The 19922-nt window shown below is 38.2% G+C and overlaps 1 protein-coding gene across 1 annotated transcript in view; it reads left to right on the forward strand.

Annotated features, from left to right (window-relative positions):
• LATS1 (large tumor suppressor kinase 1) overlaps window positions 1–15403 on the forward strand; it is a 49699-nt gene extending 34296 nt beyond the window's left edge. Inside the window, exons 3-7 of the mRNA XM_006891643.1 lie at window positions 3163–4676; window positions 7389–7971; window positions 12165–12347; window positions 12743–12849; window positions 14894–15403. Coding sequence (XP_006891705.1) covers window positions 3163–4676; window positions 7389–7971; window positions 12165–12347; window positions 12743–12849; window positions 14894–15403 — 2897 coding nt within the window. The remainder of the gene's footprint in view (window positions 1–3162; window positions 4677–7388; window positions 7972–12164; window positions 12348–12742; window positions 12850–14893) is intronic.
• Window positions 15404–19922: the final 4519 nt, after the last annotated feature.

Genomic DNA, 19922 nt, shown 5'->3' on the forward strand with positions numbered 1-19922 from the left:
AAAAAAAAGCAAAGAAAAAGAATCTTTGGCCTTATTTGTGGCTTCTGACATGATGAGCAGAAGTAGAGGTGAAGTCCAGTATTCAGCCACTCCAACAACTGAGGAAGATCAAGGCAGGTAACACGTGCAGGTGGTGAGGGAGCCAGTCTCATCCAGACCAGCAATCCCAGTACCCAGCCTTACTCTCACGGCCATTGTAGACGAAGCAGTTAGGGTGAAATCCTACACAGCAAAGGCAGACCTCGCCACACTCCTGAGAAACCAGTCTTTATGCAGAGATCCTTAATCAAAGGCAAGGCAGGATCTGAGTCCTTTCTGCTTCCTCTGCTGTGCAGAGGCCTGGGGGGGTGGGGCACCATGGAAGGATCAAGAAGTGGGAGCTTCGGGGACGTGAACTGGATGGATCCCGGTAGATTTCAGGGGTAGACACATGTCTGAGTTAGAGGCCAAGTGGAGGTGTCAGAGAGCAGCCGGGTCTGTAGTAATGAGAGATGGTAGACACAGGCTCATCACATGGATGGTGTTTGGGGTCCCAGGACCTCAGGTACTCCATCAAGGCGCTGGTGCAGAACGACACCTGCAGGTGAAGGGCACTGGCGCCAGCAGGTCGGGTCCTTCAAGCTCAATTGCAGGAAGCTAGAGGGCGGAGGGGAGCGGAGCAGGGGCCCTGCCCACGCCCGCGCTCACCGCACACAAGGCCAAGAAGGCAGCCCCCAGCGTGCGGGGACACGTGGACTCCAAGCCTGCCAAGAGCAAGAAGCCCGAAGCGGGAGCACAAGAGCACAAGAAGGACCCGGGCGGTGCAAGAAGGACAAAAGCAGCAAAGCCAAGAAGCCAGTGGCCGCCAAGCCCAGAGTCCCCAAAGTGCCCAAGGGCCGCAAGTGAGCGCGGCAGCCAGATGGGAAACGCCTGCTGGGTCTTTTAGGTTTCCTGGGTTTGGTTTGGTTTTTGGTTTTTTACCCCAAGTGGCTGTAGGTTTTGTACTATTCACACTGGCTTTGAGCCACAGGGAGGGGACCTCGGTTCTGTCCCCAGCCCCCCACCCCCCTCCTCCTCCCCATTTTATTTTTAAAGAAAATCTTAATTTCCAAGAGCTACAAAGAATGTAATGTCAAGTGATGGTAACCAACTTTAAAGAGATGGCAGGAAAGGGAGAAGAGATGAGGGATTTTCTCACTCTACACCAGCAGGACTAGAGGGCACAGTGCAAGAGTCTGGGAAGTAGAGGGTCAAACATGGCAGGTTTTATGGGAGGCACAGGGCAGCAGAGATTGACCATGTATTCTTGGATTGAAGAGACTCGGATTTTTACTGGTAAGAGCTAGATGAATGATAAGGTGAAGATGAGACTGAGCAGATTGCCAGAGAACTGAACTGACTTGTGCAGTGATTTTCCTTGAAGTTCCAGACTCCTAAAGCTGCCCAGCCTAGGGGAAAGTGAAGAATTAAACTGTATATTCTGAACACTTAACTCTTTTTTTTATTTTATTTATTTATGGGATAGAATTCCCTGCTCCCAAGATGTTATTGACCTTTCCATTTTGTGTGGGGTTCTTAATTAGTTTTTTGTTTTTTTTTCATGATGACACGTTTTCTCTGTATTTATGTCTGTCAGTTCTGACCTTTGGCATATTTGGAAGAATTCCACCTCAATATTAGTTAGATTCACCTGTTTCTTTTCCTAAACAAAATGCTGTGTCATTCTTCTCTGTAAGCATCTCTGTGACTAAACTCAGATTTATCCCCTTGTATTCATTCACTTTTCTCTACTCTCATCTTCTTAGTCCAAATTTTCCTCATTTTATCTAACTTTTGTATCTATCATGGCCTCTCCACATCTCTGTTCTCATCCACAGAAAACTGATTAAAAAAAAACACAAACCCTTTGCCGTTTAAACCATGCAGATGTATTCAGAGACAAGTCATTGTCGTCGAGGCGGAACTGACTCATAGCTGACCCTGCAGTGGCTTTTCAGAGCCTGTAAATCATAGCTGATGGATTTAAGTGCCTTTGGGTTGCCAGCACAATTCCTTACCCACTAGACCACCAGAACTACCTGAGAATGTATTATCGAGTAAGAAAAGAAATCAATTTAAGGTAAAAATTAAACTACATACTGAAATTTGAAACTTTGTAATTTTTGAAAAAGAATTGAACATTAGTGCCAAAATTCATGCTGAGTTTTTTTTTAATTTTTTTTTTATTAATTTTAATGAAAGTTTACAGAGACTTAAGGTTTCTAGTCATTCATTGTAGCACTTTTCTCCCTGCCCACCCTCTTCCTCCCTAATTCACTCTTCTCATTGGAAAGTAAAAGAAAAACTCATTCTTATGCAACCCCTCCCCCCAAGTCCACTCCACATGCAGACTTCATTCTGTACTCCTGTCTTGACAATAATACCCAATCATATATGTCTTTTAAACAGTTCTCTCCCTCATCTGTTTCAATGCAGTATACATCATTCCTTCCCTCCTTCTCTGCCTTCCCTCAACCCCTATGTCAGTCCCATTTTACAAGTTGCCTTATCTAATATTCGTCCTTTTGTGACTGAGATATTTCACTTAGCATAATGTCCTCCAGGGTCATCAATTTTGTTTAATATTTCATGAGTTCCTTGTTTTTCAGTGCGGCATAATATTCCATTGTGTGAATACACCAGAGCTTCTGTAGCTATTCGTTTGTTGATGGGCACTTGGGTTGTTTCCAGCTCTTTGCTATTGCAAACAAAGCCACAATAACATGGTTGAGCATATATCTGCTTGGGTGGCGGTGATGGTTTCTTTAGGGTAAATTCCAGTAGTAGAATTGTTGGGTCAAATGGTATTTCTATTTGCAACATTTTGAGAAAGAACCATACAGCCTTCCATAGTGGTTACACCATTATACACTCCCACCAACAGTGAATACGGGTTCCAGTTTCTCCACAACCTCACCAGCATTTGATGTTTGCTGTTCTGCTAGATTTTGCTATTCTTACTGGAGTGAGATGACATTTCATAGTTGTTTTGATTTGCATCTCTCTTGGAGCTAGAGATTTTAAACATTCCTTCATGTGTTTCTTAGCCATCTGAATGTCTTCTTTGGTGAAGTAGATGCCAAGTTTTGAAAAATAAGTTAAATACCTGCTAATTTCTTTTTTCTTTTTCTTTTCTCATCATAGGACTTGTACAACAATCAATCAATCGTAAACAAAGCTGGAAAGGTTCCAAAGAATCCTTAGTTCCTCAGAGACATGGCCCGGGCCTGGGAGATGCTGTGGTGTATCGTTCGGAAAGTCCCAACTTGCAGCCTGACGTAGGAAGACCTTTGTCGGGATCTGGCATAGCAGCATTTTCTCAGGCTCATTCTAGTAACGGACAGAGAGTAAACCCCCTGCCACCACCTCAAGTAAGGAGTGTCACGCCTCCACCCGCTCCAAGAGGCCAGACTCCCCCTCCAAGAGGTACAACACCTCCTCCTCCCTCATGGGAACCAAACTCCCAAACAAAGCGATATTCTGGTAACATGGAATATGTAATCTCCCGAATCTCTCCTGTTCCTGTTCCACCTGGGCCATGGCAGGAGGGCTATCCACCACCACCTCTTACCACTTCCCCAATGAACCCACCCAGTCAGGGACAGAGAGGCATGAGTTCTGTTCCTGTGGGCAGACAGCCAATCATCATGCAGAGTTCTAACAAATTTAACTTCCCACCAGGAAGGCCTGGAATTCAGAATGGGAATGGTCAAACTGACTTTTTGATACACCAAACTGTTGTCCCTACTGGTGCTGTGAATCGACAGCCACCCCCTCCATATCCTTTGGCCCCAGCTAATGGACAGAATCCTTCGACTTTACAAACAGGGGGACCTGCTGCTCCTTCATCATATACGAATGGAAATATTCCTCAGTCTATGATGGTGCCAAACCGAAATAGTCACAACATGGAACTTTATAACATTAATGTACCTGGAACCACTTGGCCTCAGTCATCTTCTGCTCCAGCCCAGTCATCCCCAGGCAGTGGCCATGAAATCCCGACATGGCAACCGAACATACCAGTGAGGTCAAATTCTTTTAATAATCCACTGGGGAATCGAACAAGTCACTCTACTAATTCTCAGCCTTCAGCTACAACAGTAACAGCAATTACACCAGCTCCTATTCAACAACCTGTGAAAAGCATTCGTGTATTAAAGCCAGAACTCCAGACTGCTTTAGCACCGACACACCCTTCCTGGATCCCACAGCCAGTTCAGACTGTTCAGTCCAATCCTTTTCCTGAGAGTACCACTTCAAATGTGACTGTTATGCCACCTGTGGCTGAAGCGCCAAGCTATCAAGGCCCACCACCGCCTTATCCTAAACATCTGCTACACCAGAACTCCTCTGTTCCTCCGTATGAATCGATAAATAAACCTGGCAAAGAGGATCAGCCTAGCTTACCCAAGGAAGATGAGGGTGAAAAAAGTTATGAAACTGTTGATAGTGGAGATAAAGAAAAGAAACAGATTACAACTTCACCTATTACTGTTAGAAAAAATAAGAAAGATGAAGAGCGAAGGGAATCTCGTATTCAGAGTTACTCTCCACAGGCATTTAAGTTCTTTATGGAGCAACATGTGGAAAATGTTCTCAAATCTCACCAGCAGCGTCTGCATCGTAAAAAGCAGTTAGAGAATGAAATGATGCGGGTAAAGCCTTGTAAAATATTTCTTCTCATATTTGATGTCCATTTCATGTTTATTTTAAAATATTGTTATCTAGTGTTTTTTCTTAATATAAAGAAAGTATATATTATAGTACTTTTGATTGTGAGACCTTATTTTAATATTTCAAGATTTTCTGGTCTATCTTTGATAAATACAGGTAAATAAGAAAAGTAGTTAGGTGAAAATTGAACGTTATCATTCAACATTTAAAAATAAAGCAGAAAAAAATGAAAATAAAGCAGGAAATTTCTAGCTCCCATTTTTTGGTACACTTAAGAAACTTAAATTTTACTTGCAGTAGATTATGGGTTTATTTACCATCTCCGCCTTAATTGGAAGTCTGAGCTATCTGCCTTCAGTTAATTTTCTTTCTAATTTCTTTTTTATATAATGCATTGGGGGGGAGGAACCCAGCTAAAAATGTCAGGTAATTCTTAAAAAAGAGATTACTCATTTTAATGAATCTAAATTCTGATTGTTGTTGTTGTTATGTGCCGTCGAGTCGCTTGCGACTCATAGTGAACCTATGTACAACAGCTCTAAACTCTGCCCTGTGCCAATCTCCAACACACTCATCCCGATTGCCTGGTCACCAAATCAATCCATTCAATTCTGATTAGACTTCTTTATTAGTTGTAGCCATTTTGGCACTATCATTGTTATTGTTTTTATCATATATTATTAAAGTTCAGATATTTGACTGCTAATCTTAAATGTCTCATAACCAAAGAGGCTTAAATGCGTGATTGAAATTCCTAACGTATTTGCAGGAGTCAGTCTTTTGAAAAATTTTTCTCAATCTGATTTTATAATGTTTTTATCCAACTACAAATTGAATTTCAGATGAGAAATAACAGGACAATCTGAATGACTTATGCATATTTTTGGTCTCAGGATTTCTTACTAAAGTCTGTCTATGTATTTTCTTAGATTCTTTTTCCTCTTCACTTTCACTAATAGCTGATTTAGACTTTTATGGTGTTGGAAGCTTTGCTGACTTCTATAGCCTCCATTACTTTGTAGGCAAGTAAGATTTTGAGAGAAACAGTTCTGTACTAAGACTGGCATGCTACCCTTCGAGATTTTGCATGCAGATATGCATCCTAACAGAAGCTTGATGTGGCTATATTTTGATTGGGCTTTAGAATGAAAGATTCTTTTCCAGTTGAAGTTCTTTATTTAAACCATTTTATTGCTTTTTTTAAAAAAATTGTTTTTTTTATCAATTGACTTACAATAAACTGACCCTGCCTTCTAAGTCCAGGTACTTACTTAAAAGGAAGTTTTTGTTTTTAATTTTCCTTTTTATATCTTTGTACATCACAGTAACTGTACTTTGACCAAGATATCTGAAAGATTCTATTGCAAGCAAACATGTTCTTTTTAAATAGGATAATTAACTCTTTGTATTTGTTTTAGTGGTGGACTGTAACTCCCACTCTTAACCAAATGTCCAAGAAAGAAATAAGACTGGCTATTAATCACTGTTGTCTGCTTATTAAGATTGAGGAAAGAGTAGTTTACTTTAGAGCAGGCATTGTTTTGTTCTCCTTGAAAACAATGCCTTTGAGAATAAAAGAACCTGTTGATGTTAGAGGCTGTCTAGTGGACTATGACTCATTCTATGGACAATGATCTGAATCGTGCACTATCCTGTGCCATCCTCATATCTGATATACTTGAGTTGCTGTATTAGTCTCTATCATTGAAAGTTTTGCTATCTTAAGCTGACCTTCCATTCTTTCTAAGCATGATGTTCTTTGCCAAGGACTGGGTCCTCTTAACAGCTATGCCAAAGTATGTGAGAAGATGCTTCACTGTCTTTGCTTCCAAAAAAAAACACACTGGTTTTACTTTGTCCATAGAATATTTAGTACTCTTCTCCAACACCACAACTGAAACCTCTCAATTCTTCTGTTATCCTTTGTTGTTGCTGTTGTGTACCATTGAGTTGTAACTGATAGCTGACCCTCCAGTGGGTTTTCATAGGCAGTAAAGTGCATGGAAGTTGATTGCTCATTTTTTCTCCGTCAGAGCTTCCAGTGGATTCAAACAATATACCTTTGGGTTGGCAGCACAACTCCTTACCACCAAGCCTCCTGACGTTCCTCGTCATCCCTTATTGTTGTTAGGTGCCATAGAGTTGAGTACAACTAATAGCAACCCTATGAACATCCTATCCTGTGCCGTCTTCACAATCTCTGCAGCATTCATCCTCTTAGTTATTCACAAATGAACCAAGAGTGGAAGAATTTCCCCTCACAAAGGAAAGAATCATTTAGGCCTAACATTCCACCAAGAGAGACATAATGAAGGCAGTCTAAAATTAGGGGTGAATATGCATGAAGATGTAGATGAAGTTGCATGTTAATTGATACTTTACAATTGCACATTAGGACCATATGTGTGTGTTTGGAATAGAGAAAAGTATAAAAGCTGACCATTGGTATTTTCTTCTACTTAAACCCAGCAGCACAGTCTGTATACTCACTTGGTGTAGCCTATTAACTATTCCTTTAGTTGCACTTTTTATAATTAATTTTCTGTGAACCATATTCTAGATTTCTAACATGCTTATTAAAAATTATTACACATTTAACCCTTAAGTATATGCCTGAACTTTTCAAACTATTATTTGATATTCAGTATAGGAAGATGATAATTCCTTTTTTAATACTTAGTTTATTTGCCTAGGTTGGATTATCTCAAGATGCCCAGGATCAAATGAGAAAGATGCTTTGCCAAAAAGAGTCTAATTACATTCGTCTTAAAAGAGCTAAAATGGACAAGTCTATGTTCGTGAAGATAAAGACACTAGGAATAGGTGCCTTTGGTGAAGTCTGTCTAGCAAGAAAAGTAGATACTAAAGCTTTGTATGCAACAAAAACGCTTCGAAAAAAAGATGTCTTGCTTCGAAATCAAGTTGCTCATGTTAAAGCTGAGCGAGATATTCTGGCTGAAGCAGACAATGAATGGGTAGTTCGTCTGTATTACTCATTTCAAGATAAGGACAATTTATACTTTGTAATGGACTACATTCCTGGAGGTGATATGATGAGTCTTTTAATTAGATTGGGCATCTTTCCAGAAAATCTAGCACGATTCTACATAGCGGAACTTACTTGTGCAGTTGAAAGTGTTCATAAAATGGGTTTTATTCATAGAGATATTAAACCTGATAATATTTTGATCGATCGTGATGGACATATTAAATTGACTGATTTCGGCCTCTGCACTGGCTTCAGATGGACGCACGATTCTAAATACTATCAGAGTGGTGAGTGAAATCTTGAAGTTTGTTTTCATTTGTGTTGCTGTGATTTATTAATGTAATAAAATATAAAGTGGTTGTGTCACAGGACCCAGAAGACTGGGGTTAAGTCCTGGCTCTTGATAAAATCAATTCTATTATAAAATGAAGAGATGTGTTAGATTCAAGTATTTCTAAATGCTATTAGCATTTTTCAGTTAACCTCTTTGCATTTTGTTATTTGGAAATGCCACATAAAGTAAGTTTCATAGTCACCATTTAGCTTATAAACTAGATTATTAATACTTTAATTCCCCTCCTTTTTGTGATTTTAACTGACATTTACAGAAAGGTTGGGTTTTCATTCCTTCATTGGTACACATTTTCTCCCTTCCCTCTCCTGAAGCCCTGTTTTGTAATGTACTTCTTGTTCCAGATTGTTGTCATACATATACTGTTTAATCATACATTACTTTCAGAAAATCCTTCCTCTCATCTGTTCCAGTGCAGATTTCATTATCTATCTATTCTTTTCCTATTCTCCCCTAAACTACCATATCAGTCGTTTTTATATGCAGTATTTGTCCTTCTGTGACTAAGATATTTCACTTAGTATAATGTCTTCTGTACTTACCCATATTGTGTTTTACAAGTTCATTGTTTTTCAGTGATACATAATAGTCCATTGTGTGAATGTACCACAGTTTTTCTAGCCATTTGTTTGTTGATGGACATTTGGGTTGCTTCCATTGAATATTGCAGCATGGGTGTGCATACATCTGTTTGAGTCATGGCTTTAGTTTCTTTAGGGTATATTCCTAGTAGTGGAATTGCTGGATCAAATGGTATTTCTATTTCCAACTTTTTGAGAAAGCGCCAGACTGCCTTCCATAGTGATTGTACCATTTTATATTCATTCTCACCATCAGTGAATTTGAGTTCCAATATCTCTACAATCTCACCAGCATTTGTTGTTTGCTGCCCTATTGAGCTTCGCTATTGTTGAAGGAAAAGGTTATTAATACTTTAAAAACAAATGCAACCACTTGCCAATGAGTCAATCATGACTCATGCTAAATAATCATTTCCCTTTTCTTTTCCACAGAGAAAACCATTATTTCAGAATTTGTGCTTTTCTTTATACTTTTATACCTCATGTACATTCATACATATAACGTACTTATGTATGTAATAAACTGTATATTCATTTTACTATGTTTGAACTTTATCTAAATGTAATTGTTTTCTATATCGTCTTCTTTATCAACATGCATGTGTTCTTTGTTGGCTTATTTCCTGTTTGAGATTTATCCCTGATGTTCTATGTAACATTTATTTTCTCTGCCTGAACTCTTTTGTCCATGATCTTATCTATTATTCAGAAATTGAAGCAGGATTAATAAACAGAGATTTAGTTGATAACATAACCTGCTCAGAGTCACACAGAAAATAAGTGTAAGGGCTAAACTTTGAGTCAGTTTTGACCCATCACAGGACCCTTGTTGTTTCCACACTGCCTCACCAAGATACAGTGGAAAAGGCAGTGGATCCAACATTTGTTGAACACTTATTATGTAGTAGATGCAGTAATTCTTTGTTATTTAATGCTCCCAGCATTCCTCAGAGGTATGTACTGTTATATGAATACAAGACATTGAAAGGGTGGAATTGAGACAGCTGAATTTCCTGTAATGTTCAATATGACGCTGTCCATTATCTACCCAGATTTATTGGAATCTCCTGGGGCTCTTTAAAATGTGATTCTTAGATCTTGTCCCAGTCTTCAGACTAAAAATATCCACTGAAAAGGAGAAGCTTATATTTTAAACATCCAGTTGTATTACTGTTCGGTTAATTTTATATACATTGCTTTAGGTAACTTCATCCAGCCCTCTGGCTTTAAAAACCACCTCTGTGTCAGTGAGGAAGCTCTTCTGGCATTATTTATTGTATGTTGCATTGGTGGACTAAAAGTCCACCAAAAGAAAGGTGGACCGTCCCTTACAGTTAAGATTTACAGCCTCAGAAACCTGCTGGACGATTGTCAGGAGTCAGAACGACCTTGAGAGCAGTAAGAGAGATGCCAGTGACTCTCTCTGAAATTCTTGATTTCTGCAGTGACTTGATTCTGAGAAATCTTTAGAGAAGATGGTTTTTTTTGGTTTGTTTTTGCTTTTATCACATGACTTTTAATCAGCTTTTTGTATTTAACATTTCCACTACCCATTTAGTTATCCATCAGTCTCTTTTTACCTGTGCTTTCCACATACTTATAAACAAGTTGTCATCGTTGTTATTATGTGTCATCGAGTCACTTGCGACTCATGGCAACCCTATGTATATAACAGCCCTAAACTCTGCTCTGTCCTGTGCCAATCGCACCGTCTCTGATACACCCATCCCAATTACCCAAGTCACTGAATCAATCCACCTCATAGAGGGCCTTCCCCTCCTGTGCTGTCCCTCCACCCTCCCAAGCATGATGTCCTTCTCCAAGGACCGGTCCCTCCTTACAACATGACCAAAGTATGTTAGACGGAGCCTCAGAATCCTTGCCTCCAAGGAGCCGCCCAGTTTAACCCTCTCCAGGATGAATCTGTTTGTTTTCCTAGCAGTCCATGGTACCCTCAATACTCTTCTCCAGCACCAAAAGCTCAAAGGTATCTCAATTCTCCTTCTGTCCTCCTTAGTCATTGTCCAACTCTCTGATGCATAACAAGTGATAGCAAAGACCATGGCCTGTATCAGACGCACCTTAGTCTCGAGAGAGACACCATTGCTCTTCAGTGCTTTGGAGAGGTTCCTAACAACAGACTTTCCCATCACAGTACGTCTTTTAATTTCTTTTCTTACTGTGTTTTTGGAAACACTAATTTGTTTGAAAATGTCACAATAAAGGGGAGCAGTTTGAAAATTCTTAGTCCTAATTATTTCTATTGTCATAATTAACACTAAATACATGCAGAATGTGTTTTAGCTTATGGCAACACAGAATTTTCTAACTCCAAACCAAAATGTTATAAAATGAAATGGAATTTAGGCTTACATTTGCCCTAGTTGCTTTTATTTTTAAATTTTTTTTAACTGTGTAGGTGACAAATCTGTATACTTGTCCCCATCTCCATTATTACCATTGCAGTGCAAGCTCACCTATATTCGACTTTGAGTAGTACGTGTTTGCACTTTTGTCTAATCTTTGATTTATTCTCCACACAACCGTTGGAGGGTTTGTTGTTGGTTTCAGTTTTTTAAAGAGAAATCAGATATTGTTATTCGCTTGCTTCAAATTTCCAGTAGCTTCCCAGTGTACATGGAGCCCCTGAGTGGCATAAGTGGTTTGCAGTCCGTTACTAACCCAAACAGTGATTTGAACCTACTCAACAGCTCCCAGCAGAACTTCTTGGTGGACTGCTTCCTCTGTGGAATTTATGTTGTCATAATTTCACATTAAATACATATACATTACGTCTTAGCTGGTGGCAGCCAAGGAAACCTTAGAGAGTAGTTTCAGTCTGTAACACAGGAGTCACCATGAACGAGATGGAATCAAATTACTGGCAGTGGATTTGAGGAATTTTTTAGATTGGTATTTGGAATAATATGTAAATCATTTCTTCTTGGATATGAAACCCACTTGCATTAGCTCCCGCTCCATTCCTTTCCATTCTCTCTGTTACAGGTCATCCTCCTCTTTCTCTGTTGTTTCTGTATGGAATGCCCGCCTTGGGTTTTTAAATGGTTGAGTCGCACTTGTTTTTTTGCTTAACTGTCTGTCACCTTATGGTGATTCTTTCCTAACCACCCATGGTGCAGCCATCTGCTCATATTTATCGTATCATCCCATTTAAATTCTCTGCATGGAATACAGCACTTTTCCTTATATATATTTATTTTGTGTGTGTGGTTTTTTTTTCCTCCAGTAGAATGTAGCAGCCTATGAGAACATAGTCTTTTCTTACTGTGTTTTTGGAAACACTAATTTGTTTGAAAATGTCACAGTAAGGGGGAGCAGTTTGAAAATTCTTAGTCCTAATTGTATTATTTCTATTGTCATAATTTACACTAAATACATGCAGAATGTGTTTTAGCTTATGGCAACACAGAATTTGCTAACTCCAAACCAAAATGTTATAAAATGAAATGGAATGTAGGCTTACATTTGCCCTTGTTGCTTTTATTTTTTATTTTCATTTATTAATTTTTTTTTTTAAACTGTGTAGGTGACCATCCACGACAAGATAGTATGGATTTCAGTAATGAATGGGGCGACCCCTCTAACTGTCGATGTGCAGATAGATTGAAGCCACTAGAGCGGAGAGCTGCACGCCAGCACCAGCGATGCCTGGCACATTCTTTGGTTGGGACTCCCAATTATATTGCACCCGAAGTGTTGCTACGAACAGGTAAAGCATTTATTAGTCTCAAAAGTAATCCTCAGTATATTTTTAGACTGTTTTGTTGTGTACCATCGAGTTGGAACTGACCCATGTCTGACCCTCTGGCGGGTTTTTAGAGGCAGCACAGGAGAAGATTGCCTGTTCTTCTCCCATGGAGCGGCTGGTGGATTTGAACTGTGTGCCTTTGGGATTGCAGTACATCTTCATACCACTATGCCACCAGAGCACCCTACTTTTAGACTAGCCAATACTTATACTAGAATGTGTTATTTCTTTTGCTATATAGTAAAAATATTAATTGTAAAAATAAACCTAGTGATTAAATCTTAATTTTTATTAATCTTGAATGATTTTTTAATAAAGTGCCTATGAATAACCGAAAGTTTGGATTTTAATTTTAGGATATACACAGTTATGTGATTGGTGGAGTGTTGGCGTCATTCTTTTTGAAATGTTGGTAGGACAACCTCCTTTCTTGGCACAGACACCATTAGAAACTCAAATGAAGGTAAGTCAAGGACTCTGTAGCATTTGAGTGTGGGACTCTTTAATCATTTCAGTCTTAAAAATACAACCACAGTGATAACAATAGGCTTGAAAATATAATGATTAGCTTCAATAACATTAAGTAATTTAGTAACATTCTTTTTAAGTAAAGAGTAAGCTCCAACAACCAATATTCCAATATTCTTTTTGAAACTTACTTCAAGGAAGTAATTTGTAAGAAGATAAATATCTTTGCTATATACCTACTAACTCTCATTGAGTTGATTCCAGCTCAGCTGCCTAATCAGAGTGAGCAGAGGAGTGAGTAGAGGAGTGAGTAGAACTTCCACATCAGGTCCTCAAGGCTGTAAATCTATGGGAGCACATTGCCTCATTCCCGCCCCCGAGGAACAGTAGGTGGTTTGAACCACTAACCTTTCATTTAGTAGCCAAGTACCTGTAGCCCCATGAAATTTTTCTGAGTTGTATATAGAATGAGTCAACTCATTGCTGTCTAGTTGGAAGTGACTCATAACTAATCCTTTAGCAGGTTCCCAAGGCTGTAAATCATACAGGAGGGGATTGTCTGTCTTTGTCCCCAGAACTGCTGGTTGATTTGAATCAGCAACGAGGCACTACCTTTACGTTAGAAGCCCAACTCCCTAAGGACTACACTTTCAGAGCTGCTTCTGTATATAGATAGCTGTTGTTGTTATGTACGTTGGAGTTGGAGCTGACTCGTTGCTGACCCTCCAGCGGGTTTTTAGAGGCAGTAAATTACACGGGAAGAGATTACCCATTTTTGTCTTGTGGAGCAGCTGGTTCACTTGAACCACTTAACCTTTGAGCTGACAATGCAACTCCTTACTCCTGGGCCACCAGAGCTTCTTAGGTATAGCTGTTGTTGTGTGCCATCAGATCAGAACCGACTTATAGCTGACCCTCCAGTTAGTTTCCAGAGACAGTAGGTCACATGGGAGGGGACTGCCCGTTCTTCTGCCACAGAACAGCAGGTAGATTCAGACCACATGCCATTTGGATTGCAGTGCAGCCTTTTACCAGTAGACCATCAGATGTCTCTGTGCATAGTAGTAGTGAGAATTTAATAATTGAAATGACTCCCAAATGGTGCAAAGTAGGATGTCTAAAAGGACAGAACAGATCATTGTTCATAGGATCACTGTGAGTCATAGTCAACTTGTTGCAGCACTTAACACCACCACCACATATGATGAACATTATGGTCAAACTGCTGAAAACTAATGAGGAAAAAACCTTTACAATCATCCAGAGATATGAAGTACCTGGTTTATACACTTTCACGAATGTATTTATTAGTAAGGTGATTATGACGGGAGACCCCATATTATACATGAATGAAATATAATACAAATGAAAGATTGTATAAAACACAGTGTACATGCATGGAACACAATGTATATGAATGACAATAATATTAATTAAACAAAACCAGTCAGAGATGATGGTTTTGAATAAGATGTAATAGCACACTCTAATAACTTTTCATCATATCTAGCTTTTTTGTTGTTGTTGATTGCTGTCCAGTTGAGCATGACTCATAGCAAGCTACCGTATGAACAAAAGGCCTGAAGCCTTTCTATAGCTTCATCATTTTCAAAGTTCATAGAGTTTCCAGAGGCATGTTTAGGAAGTGGATGCCACTCCTGTAGCTTTAAAACCTGGACAGAATGCTTGAAACAGCTATTTTAGGACCCCAAAAGTGAATAATAATAATGAGGATATTGGTCTGGCCACTGGGTGGCACATATGTAGGTAGGATCTGAATAGCACTGCAAAGGCTTTGAAAATGAAATGGCCATAGAAATCACAAAGGCTTACAGGAACTCATGATGTGAATCTGTAAGAGAGATGCAAGGAAGCTAGGGGGAAGTGTTAAGTTTGAGGTGTGATGTGCTAATAAAGATGTGGAGGGGGAAACATCACAAAAATCCATGGAAAAACCACAAAGGTTAATGATAATTATAGGAAAAATTAGATTTTGGTTTTTATTTCTTCTCTCAATTTTTAAAAAATCTTTGTTGAAGGTTATCAACTGGCAAACATCTCTTCACATTCCACCACAAGCTAAGCTGAGTCCCGAAGCCTCTGACCTTATTATCAAACTTTGTCGAGGACCAGAAGACCGCTTAGGCAAGAATGGTGCTGATGAGATAAAAGCACATTCCTTTCTGAAAACTATTGATTTCTCCAGTGACCTGAGACAGCAGTCTGCTTCATACATTCCTAAAATCACACATCCAACAGATACGTCCAACTTTGATCCAGTTGATCCTGATAAGTTATGGAGTGATGGTAATGAGGAAGAAAATGTGAACGACACTCTGAATGGATGGTATAAAAATGGAAAGCACCCGGAGCATGCTTTCTATGAGTTCACCTTCCGGAGGTTTTTTGATGACAATGGGTACCCGTACAACTATCCAAAACCTATTGAATATGAATACATGAATTCACAAGGTTCAGAGCAGCAGTCAGATGAAGGCGATCTACATGCAGGCTCAGAGATAACAAGTCGTGATCTAGTGTATGTTTAACATGCTAGGAAAGAATTGAACCATGATTCTGTAATGCATTTGCAAAAAAAGGCCTCAAATGCAGGGAATTATGAGGTTTTTAGAGTAAAAATATGCAAATAAAACAGAGCTATGTATGTGTGCTCTGTGTACACTATTTTATTTTCCTAAATTATGGGAACTCTTTAAAGTTAATTTATTCCCACCTTTTAAATCAGTAATTTAGAAAAAAAAAGTTATAAGGAAAGTAAATTATAAATTCAATATTATACTCAGTTATTGGTACTTAAAGTACTTAAAATTTAAAAAAGTTATAATGCTTTGTTTAAAAGGAAAAGCCCGGTATCTATTTGTATATATGCTAAATAACTTTTTTAAAAAGAGTTTTTTGAGATTTTTCTTGGAAAGACAGTTTTAGTTTCATCTTGCTTTAACCAAATATGAAACATACCCCATATCTGAGCTTTTTCTTTTTTCCCTGTGACTTTGGTTTTGATACATATAAGCCATCACCCTGGTGAGGGATCCTGTGCTCATGATAACCTGTGTCGTTCACATCCTGCAACCGGGAAATACAGGGTTGAGACAGTATGTTCATCAGAAGGGAAAACAGCACAGCCTTTCTGGTTTTCCCTCTGTGTGATACGTAATCTAGCATTTCTTTCTCAAGATTTACTGGCTTTAGAAGATGTTAAAGCACTACCAGTTTTCTTTCTATGTTGGTGTTTTTAATACTGCTTCCATTTAAAAAGGAAACAAAGCTGCCATAAAAAAAATTTTAAAAACTAAGATCATTCATGTTTTTTATTTTAAAATTTAAAAATCTTTTTTCTGCTTTTTGAAAAACTATACTCAATCTATGGGAAACTTCATTAGAAACTTATTTCTGTGTAGTGACTGCTTTTGATTTTGTCATCAATAATATAGCTTTCTTCTTTCAGACTGTACTTGGTAAAGGAAAATCTATTTGACTAGATTTCAGTTACAGCCTATTAATTGGTGAGGACATTAATCATTATCTCTTCAATTGAGACTGCCATTAGTAATTAGGAAAAGTTACATAGTAGAAAAAGTTACATAGTCACAGTAGAAAATTCAAATTCTCCTAATTCATTAAAAAACTTGTTACATATGCTTGGGCTTAAGAATGACATATTTAATCAAAACACATTTAGTTTCTTTTAGGGAAGGAGCAAAGAGCTCTTTTCTGACATTAGTGAATTTTTATATTTTGGTTTGTTGTGTTTTTTTTTAACATTTTCTTTTCTTTGGCACCATTAATAATGAATTATTCTTTCAAAACACTATTAATAATTCTAGTGATTTGCAAACTCATAACTTTATTTAAAAGCTAATGGGAAAATATATGCGTTAAAGGCATATTTGCAATTAATTTGAAGGCAAAGTGGTTTCAGGTGATTTGGGGAGAAGCCAAAATACATATTTAGCTCACACTCTCCACCTTTGTTGGGTAGTCCTTGGAGCCCAGCTGGAACCACTTCCCTGGAATGGTAGTCTTTTGTGGTCACTGGACCTTTTGAGTAATGGGATTGCAGTGCAACTTCTTAGCACTAGGCCACAGAGTGCTCCCATCCTTTTGAGAAATTAAAACTGTGAATCATCCCAGAAAAATGCACATTGATGTTGCCTAGTGCTTCAGGAGAGTTCTTGACACATTGAACCACAGATTCTAGGTAAAGGACTCCTGTCCTGGAATAAAACTAAGAATTCAGCTTTTCATTTAATCTTCAGTACTAAGATTAGCACATCTTTGTATAAATTCTGATAATACATCATGGAAAAGGCCTCTTGTATCATGTGATGCCTCTATGAATAATCTTTCTTACCGGTACAGCACTGAGATGTTTTCAGACACACATTTTGAGGGTGCTGAAATCTATAGTTAGTTTTATTCTAATCAGAAAATTATAAAAGAACCATAGTGGTATTGCAGCCTTAACTTTATGGCACATTTGAGCAGTCTCATGGAATCCTGTGCAGCACAAACTAGGTCCCCAGTACTCACATTGCAAAGATCTTACTTTTGCTTGTTGAGATTTTTTTCAGTGAGGTTTATTTAAATTTCCACTTAGTTATTTTACTTTTGGATTACGGTGCAACAACAGTTTAAAGCCAATTTTGTTACACTTGCGTTGTAGGAACACTAAGGTGCTGTCTGCCTCTCCCGTCCCCCATTATCTCATCTGTATTGCCCTTGCTCTTCAGATGTAATGGACACTACATATTCCATGCTTTTTTCAAATTCATTTTGATAGTATACACTTTATATGTTCACCTGAAGCAGTATCTGCCTTTGGTATCTGCAATTTTACTAGTTTAAATATGCTTACCAGGTGTCTTATTTTGTTCAGTTCTGCTATAAAACGTTTTCCTGACCAAAAAGTGAGAACTCCAACATCAAAAATATAGATGTTCTCAACTGAAATAGTGAAAACATTGGTTACACATGTTTTCATTTTTAAATAATTTCCCCACTCCTTAAAGTATTGTACTGTCTTCTTATACTTATCCCTGTTTATGCATATCAATAGTATTTATAAAATGTGTTCTATAATTATGTAATTTTAGATACTATTATGTATTGTCCAGTGATACCCTAAGGCAGGCCCTATTGCTGTATCTTTTCTACCTTTGTAATAGAAACTCTAGAATGTATGACTAAGGAGTCACTTTGAAATTGACTTTTTAAAAAAGTTATTACCTTCTGCTGTTGCAAAGTGCAAAACTGTGAGTGAAAATGTTTTATTCTGACTTAATGTTAGAAATTAGAGAATGCAGTGGGAGGATTTTTAGACATTGCTGCTGTTGTTACCCAAAGTACCTTTAGGAAAAAAAAAAGATAGAAGAAAAACCCCATTTGGTATTTAAAGTAAAACATTTAGCTTCTTTGCTTTAATCTAAAGCAAAAAGTAATTTGGGTCAACATATCGGTGTATTTGTAAAGCGCCTTAATATATCTCTCCATGGAAGGCATTATACCAGTTCACTTTTATATTGTATTGTGTATATAAGTATTTCATACTCAAATTGAATCAGCGACCACACTACAGTTTTATAAAATAATGCTTTGTTAGGGAAAAGAATTACGGCTTTGCAGCATAACGAAATTGTTTTGCATACTTCTGAATGTAGTAGATCTCGATAATCAGCCTGTGTTTTTAATGAATCTATTTGTATTTTCCAAATCATTTTCTCTAGTGTAACATTTGCTGGGATAATAAAAAAGCAAAATTCAGATCTTTCAATCTGTTGGAGAGCTGTGTAAATGTATTGCTATTTTAAATTTTTAAAAGTTCATTTCCTTTATTCTAAGAAAATGTGATGCTTTTTTAATGCTAATATGTGTAGTATTAATAATAATCCCTAGTCAGGTTATGACAGAATGGAGAGTAAAGTGTTTTTCTTTTGTCCAGTGTATTGAGTATAACAAATGTTAGGTACCATTGAGTCCGCTCCAGTTCATAGTGAACGAAACTCTGTCTGATCCTGCATCTGCCTCCCAGTTGTTGCCCTGATTGAGCCATTGATGCAGCCACTGTCAGTCCATCTCATCGAGGGGCTTTATCTTCTTTGCTGACTCTGTACCTTAACACACATGCTGTCCTAATTCCAGGAGCCGACCCCCTCCTCCTGAGGGCTTGCTGGAGCTACTGTGCTGGCATGGGATGTAAGAACAGCCAGTCTGACTCGGCAGAAGCACAGCCAGGCTGCTCTTCAGCAAGGAGGGAAACTTTGTCTCACATAACTAATACATATTTCTTGTGAAAGGCTTCTAGTTAGCACAGATTCAAAGCCTTTTAATTATTAAATCCCACAGTAGTATAATTTGAATCGATAATAATTAAGTTAGGACGTTGTAAGTTTTTCTTTTTTTATTGTTGCACATTTTCTTCCCCATTGCACCCCACATTGTGCCCCTTGTTCATGCATATAATACCTAATTGTATATTCCTTCTGGACTGTTCCCCTCAACTACTACTGCAGTTTCATCATCCATCCACTCTTTCCCATTCTCTCCCCAAACCTCTCATCTGTCCTATTTTATAACAGTGGTGCTATGCAGTATTTGTCCTTTTTGTGACTGAGAAATTTTATTCAGTGTAATGTCCTCAGGCTTCCTCATGTTGTGTAATGTTTTGGGTGTTCACTGTTTTCAGTGTTGCCTAATATTCCATTGTGTAAATGTACCATAGTTTTTCTATCCATTCGTTTGTTGATGGTCACGTGGGTTGCTTCCATCTCTTTGCTGTTGGGAATAATTGAGCAATAAACATGGATGTGCATGGATTTTCCTTTTCACAACCTTTTATTGCATGAAATGTTTGTCAGTAAAATACATTTTTTTAGAAAAGCTGTAAAGTAGTGCTTGAAACAACAGAAGTATACTGTCTTAAAATCTTGAAAGCTTGAAGTCAGAATTAAAGGTGTTGCTCAGGGTCTGCTATCTTCAAGCATTCTTTGGAAAAGATCGTTTCAGAGCTCCTGGTAGATCCAAGCATTCCATGACTTGCAGCTTCTT

Source organism: Elephantulus edwardii, unplaced genomic scaffold (assembly GCF_000299155.1).
Source record: "Elephantulus edwardii isolate Elephantulus edwardi_28Jun2011 unplaced genomic scaffold, EleEdw1.0 scaffold00102, whole genome shotgun sequence".
NCBI classification, from domain to species: domain Eukaryota; kingdom Metazoa; phylum Chordata; class Mammalia; order Macroscelidea; family Macroscelididae; genus Elephantulus; species Elephantulus edwardii.